Below are 6,321 nucleotides of genomic sequence, written 5' to 3'. Positions count from 1 at the left end.
AAGCAGAAGCTGCAATGGGAATCCCAGGCAGATCACCCTCTATACAAGCGCCCTAAAATATAATGTGTAAAGCTTTTCTGAAGAGAGAGCATCCCTTTCTTCTTCTGTTTTGGGGAAGGCTGTGGTAAGTATATCTTTAAAAATATATATATAATTCTGATGCTTTATAAAAACTTAAACAACAAATTTGTATTTCCTCCCGCTGCCGGCCACTACGGCACCGCTCGCGCCAGTAAGGGCAGAACAGCCGAGCCAAGGAAAGCATCACGGTGCCAGTCGTTAGCAAATCCCCCTCCCTTCCTACACGTACACATCTCAAAGAAAACGTACTGCAAGTATCTGCAGAAATTTCCTTTTCATTATATCGTACGTACGGGAGGTGAAACCAGTCCGCGGAGACTCACTGATCTAATTTTCCCTTTTCGGCAACTGCAGAGGCCAGTTCAGTTCACAGAGCTGCAATGTCTCTTCGCGAATTACTTGAAGATCATGGTTTAAATAGCACGAGGAAATACTTAATGTTTAAATCACAAATAGTTGAAACAAATCTTTCACCTACAACAAGCCATGAGCAAAYGAACAGGAGAAAAGCAGCAAATCCCGGCACGGCAGTGGAAGAGCATCACTTCAGGCATCTTAATCGTCCATCWCAAGTCAGACGAGGAAAGAGGAAAGGAATTGAGGGAACCCAGCGCAGGTACTAATTAAAAAAACCTGTGATCCAGAAGACATCACTTCAAYGAAGCAGTGTATAACCAGTACTAGCCACAGTCTGACTTCCCTTTTAATTACTGAAGAAAGGGACAATGTCTCTTCAAACCCATACCAGACACACTACATTTGGCTATCAGCCCCGATCAATGTGATCGGTTGATTTAAAAAACAAACAAACAAACAAAAAAATATCACAGCCAGGACAAGCAAAGGCAAGCCACACTGTGCAAGTGCGGAGAAGCAGGAGGAGGAGCGCGTCTGTCAATAGTTTACGCGTGATTTATTTACATCAGCTGTATTGGACATTAGGAAAATATGATTAGCAAGACTTTCACTCACTTTAAAAACTTTTCAGTGTCCTGAAAAGTACTGCAGAACAGACTGATGCTGCTGATGGGCAAACATCGGGCTTAAACGGGCAATTTCCGCAGACGCGGCTCGCGCGGGCCGCCAGCCGCTGGGGCCGGGGTCCCGGGGATYGCAGCGCGACGGCGAGGAAAGCCCTCCGAGGCTCGCTGGGGAGAMGGAAGTCACTTTAACAGCCACCCTTTATCCCTTCTACTCGTGTCCAAGAGGCTGAAAAACTACAATTCAAAATCTGAGGTCACGGAAAGGTTATCATTTAATTTACCCGGCACAAAACACGTGATTTTCTGAAGAATCATTAAGCTTGTGCACTGCACTTCAAAAAGTTAAGCAGCAGCTTACAGTGGGATTGCTAGAACTTTTGATTTATACCCCACAAAATACCAGTTTAACAGTAATATCAACATTGCATGTGTTGAAAACAGTTGTTCTGCTTGCACTGTTTYGACACTTAATTTTTACTCATTAAGGCCTGTGCAAATTCGTTATATTCATTAAGGCCTCAAGAAAGCAAAATGCATTTTTTAATGAAAAACCTCCACTCCTTTTTACTATGATTGCTCTTTTTTTTAAACCATCTACTCCTCAGATGCTTGTGCCAAAAATTAACACAGCCAACTAATTAATTATGAATTAGGCCCCCCTTTGTCAGGGTTGCAGCTCACGGCTGATTTAGGACTTCAGAGTAATAATCAATACAGGGTAAGGTTCAGCTTCGGGGCGGTATTGAACCCGGCAGAGTCATGAACGCGAGCACAGGGTGGTCACGCGCATTCACCCAACCTGATACGGGGAAAGCACATCAAAGGCTTTGGGTCGTTTTTGGTACTTGTAGCATTTGCAGAAAATGCTGCATTCACCTTGCACCCCACATACACATACAAAAAAAGAAAAAAAAAAAAGAAAAAAAAACCTTAAAGCTCTTCACAACTTAGGATGTAAAAATAATTTTTGAGGCACTGTAAAAATGACAAACATCTTCTTTCTAGCTTAGGCTGTAAACATCACAACAAAGATTTACAATTAAAGGTTTAAATACATATTCACACATTCATGTCTGATTTTAACACTAGAATGGGGCATCATGTGCTAGAAGAAAGAAAATGCGGGTATTTCCAGTTTTACCCCTACGCACTCTGGTTGGCTAGGTAAAATCAAATAAGCAATTTATCCGACCCTATCAAACTACATTATCACATGTTAATACTGACTTGAAGTCAAAACTTTCATTGACATGAGCAACATCAGGATTTTAACCTAAGATTAAAAACTAAAATGCCTTGAGACCATCTGTATTCTCCAGATGAGCATAACAGATCTGGGGACTCAATCATACAGTTTTTTATATAGATACATGAGTATTGTGTCATTTAATATTCAGTTTTGTAAATTTTCCTGTGCAAAGGAGGTGATGATTTTATTTTAGGTAACCTTTGCACCTAAATCCTGGGTAAACTCTGGTAAAAGGCCAGATTGCATGGGATGATCTTAAAACCCACAACACCGCCTAGTCTGGGTTTCTAGCCAGACGCTTTGCACGCTGAACTCTGCAGGGAAGATCTGGCTGAAGCTCTTCCGAGGAAGCTTCAGACTTCCCCAGCAGCTCCCTCTGAGCTCCAGCTTCCACAGCCCGAAGGATCACTCCAGGCGGGAGGAGAAGGCCAGCAGCCTCCTCAGCTGGCAATCAGAACATCTCCAAGGAGGAGGCGCAGGGCTGCAGGGTTTGGCTTCGTCCTTCGCAGAGAGGACCAGCAGGCGGCAGTGCYTCCACGCCCAGCGCGGACAGGCTGTACCAGACTACTACTTCCTTTAAGGTTGAGTATTCAACCCCCCCAACGCCCTAAACTCCAAGTCTTTCTGCACCTGACAACGTCCCATTGCATGGGCCCCTAGTTYTCTGTGGTTATTTTGAGAGCACAAGGGTTTACATGTAGCCARCTTACTCTCACATCGATTAAATGCGTATTAGCCAACCAGAGCACGCTCAACAAAAAATAAAGGAAATTCCCCAAAACATTTTTAAATTAATAAATTACTTTTAGATACTGCAGCAGTGTCCCTCAGTTTTGCTGACATTGTGATATTTTTCTGAAGTTCATAAAATAATACTCTTAGATTTATAATGTAGAAAATGATGATGATGGAAAACTACCAAAGGATTATACGGTATCATACAGAAGAAAGCTTCCAAGCTTCAAGTGGTGTCAACGACTAGACCCCCCCCAAAAGCATGAAGACTGGTCCATCTCGTGATACTGGTTTCAGTACCCAGCTGGTCCGTCCGTGCTTTGAAAACTGTTGCCCAGTTCACGGGCAGAAATACTTCTCTTCGGCTGTGGCAGACTGAAGCAAGGCAGAGCTGTATGAGCCAGCCAGTTGCATCTTGTCCATGGCAGAGGCAAACACAACATCTGAGGTTAGTAGCAGCAAGTTGTTAGCGTTAGCTAACAGAATCGTGTGGTCCTTCTTCCCACGCCCTGCGGGTTCGAAGTGGTTTACACAGATAGCCCAATCGTTACACTGCTGATACTTGTTCGTCTTCTGCAAAAAAAGGAGAAACTTTAAATTACTCCATCAGYCACCCACCTTCAATACTGCCTGCACAGAACAGCACCGAGCCCCACTACTCGGTTACAGCGACCTTGTGAAGCCTACTACTTCACTGGATGTTCCAACGTCTTAACTGACCACAACATATTAATTACAACCATTTAAAAAAATTCCCCAGGTCATCTGAGCTATTATACAATAAAGATACATTGCAAAAGAGACAGCTAAAATCCTACACGCTCCAAATACTACTTAGCATGCAACTCCCAACACCCCAAAACCTAGCAACTCAGAAGAAAAGCCAGTAAATTACTTTCCAACATGCAGCGATCTTTGCAAAGGAACTCCAGATAAAATTAACCAGACAYTTCAAAAATAGTAAGAAAGGTATACCTAAAGGTACATTCAATTTTGAAAAAAATTAGATTATAGTGTTTGAAGCAATTACTTCCTTATCATCAGAAACATTTATCATCATAACTGAATGAATGCTGGGTAATTTTAGGTTTTACCAGGTAAGTTTGAACTGCAATACTAACATATATGTTAAATACTGTTGAAGTATTACAGAGACCAAAATAGGATCATTTTGATTCAGAAATTGTTTTAAATCAAAATTCATGTTCATTTTAAGCCAGACTGAAATTCAAGCAGACACAATATTCTATTAAAAAAATCAGTTCGCTAGCAAACGGTATGGAGAGATCACATCAGTGCACAAGTATTAAAGCAAATCAGCAGATAATTAAGTGGCAAATCCCCAAGCCTGAAGATAGTTCTGACACACAGTAAGAGCGATCTTTTCCAGAAAAATCGCTTGCAGTTTGATCACATGATACAGTCTGTGCTGGGCAGCACTGGCTGTYGCTTCAAACAAGGTCAAGAAGAACTTAATGGGAAGAGACACTGTCAGGTCAAGTTAGGCTGAGATGTCAAATTTTAAAGGTATTTTTCACAAGATCAGAAGTTTACTGCTCTTTGTTCAATGCTTTTTACATTCGTGCTCCAAAAGCACGTTCAGGAACACTGCAGCTTCATGCTAGTATGTGAGAACAGGGACCTGAAGCGAATCAAGAGTTGAACAAAATCCCACCAAATTTATTAAAAACAACAACAACAAAATGTTTTAGGTCACTATCCCAACACCACCTTAAACTGTGGGACATGAATTAATCAAGCCAAAYAGACTGGAGTTTTCTGGCATGTAGTTTATAGCCTGAGAGTGTCTCTTAAGTTGTCATCGCCACTCAAAGGGGACAGAATTTATGGGAAAATAGCATCGGCATGCTCTTCAGTGTCTCGGTTATACTTTGGGACATAAAAGTCTGTTTTGCGTCAGCACGCTTCTTCTAAATGGAAGGCCTTCTTTTTAACCTATGTGTGCACAGGCGTGTGTGTATGTGTATATGTACACACACACATACACACAGACACGAACACATACGCGTATATTTAAAGAAAGCTTCAATCGCRCAGGGCGACTAAGAGAAACCCGAGCACATCATAGTGAAGGAAACACTGCACAGACCAGAGCCACACAGCAGTTCACTTAACAWCTACCGAGTTAGACGTTGCACGTACCATCCTCTTCACTATCTGCGTCAGTCACATCTGCTAGCTTGGGGCTGGACGGCTGCCGACCATGCCACTGAGGCGTCTTCGAGGACATACAGGCCACCGGGTCACTACCGAGAGAAGCTGATGAAAGTCTAGAGAGGTCACCGTGCAGCATCTTTGACCTCTGCACTGCCACACTATAGTCTGGAGGTTTGAGGTGCGGGTGATGGGGCGATCCTTCCTTTATGTCCGCTAAAGAAATCCCCATGTATCCCGGAGGGGTGGGCGGTGGCTCCCTATACCTATCGTCCTTCTTAGGTGAGGTGACACAGTACACTGGCACGAGAAATAAGCCATGGAAATGTTAAAGAAGAAAACAAAGAAAACAAAACGTTAAAAAATCATGAAATGTTACAATGGCAAAACAGAAACTGATAACAAAATGCAAATGCAGAAAACACTGGTTATAACGTCAGGAGCAGATATTTATGCTTTCATTTACGCTTCRCGCTTATATTGAGAAGTCAAGAGTAGCAACAGAACCAGTGAACTCGTTAGGCAAAACGCCAGTGAGGCGGACACAGCCCCACGCGCGGGCGCCGGTGCCGCACGGGTGCCCCGGCTCCGCTTCGCAGCCTGCCCATCGGACGCCGAGGAAACGAGGCGACTTGCCCAGAGCTATTTTGCACAGCGTGCCCCAGGCCGACAGTAAGAACCGTCTGTGGACTTGCGTGTCAACAACATCCACTTCACCAACCAAAAAAGAGGTCTGCGGCTTAGCGCAAAGCCCTCGTAACAGAGATACTGTTGCATCAGTTGGTATTAAACCATCTGCTCACCTGTGCTATAGGAAAAAAAAATTACTATCATATGAAACTGCTCCGATGAGTCAAACTATACATAGAGCCTGCATTCATTATTTTGCATTTTCTAATATTAAACAATGGCTTATACTATATTTTCAAATTTTTTGACTGGCAACCTAAAGTTTGAGTTTTCTGTTTACAAGTGAGGAATAAACATGAATAGTCATAATAACACATGCCTTGGAAAGCTCCATTACACCTTATACAGTCATAAAAAAAATACAACCAATAGTATTTATTTGCAATGTCCATTCCACAAAATTAATCA

The 6,321-nt window shown here is 42.7% G+C and overlaps 1 protein-coding gene across 1 annotated transcript in view; it reads right to left on the bottom strand.

Annotated features, from left to right (window-relative positions):
• Positions 1–1,313: 1,313 nt before the first annotated feature.
• RAPGEF6 (Rap guanine nucleotide exchange factor 6) overlaps positions 1,314–6,321 on the bottom strand; it is a 101,863-nt gene continuing 96,855 nt past the window's right edge. The window contains exons 28-29 of the mRNA XM_085312769.1: positions 5,212–5,523; positions 1,314–3,621 (exon numbers count right to left, since the gene is read on the bottom strand). Coding sequence (XP_085168895.1) covers positions 3,596–3,621; positions 5,212–5,523 — 338 coding nt within the window. The 3' untranslated portion in view covers positions 1,314–3,595. The remainder of the gene's footprint in view (positions 3,622–5,211; positions 5,524–6,321) is intronic.

The sequence above is a fragment of the Rhea americana genome, unplaced genomic scaffold (genome assembly GCF_003343005.1).
Source record: "Rhea americana isolate MKP2758 unplaced genomic scaffold, rheAme1 scaffold_37, whole genome shotgun sequence".
NCBI classification, from domain to species: domain Eukaryota; kingdom Metazoa; phylum Chordata; class Aves; order Rheiformes; family Rheidae; genus Rhea; species Rhea americana.
The sequence above is the reverse complement of the archived record's forward strand: the minus strand, read 5'-3'. Positions and strand labels throughout refer to the sequence as shown.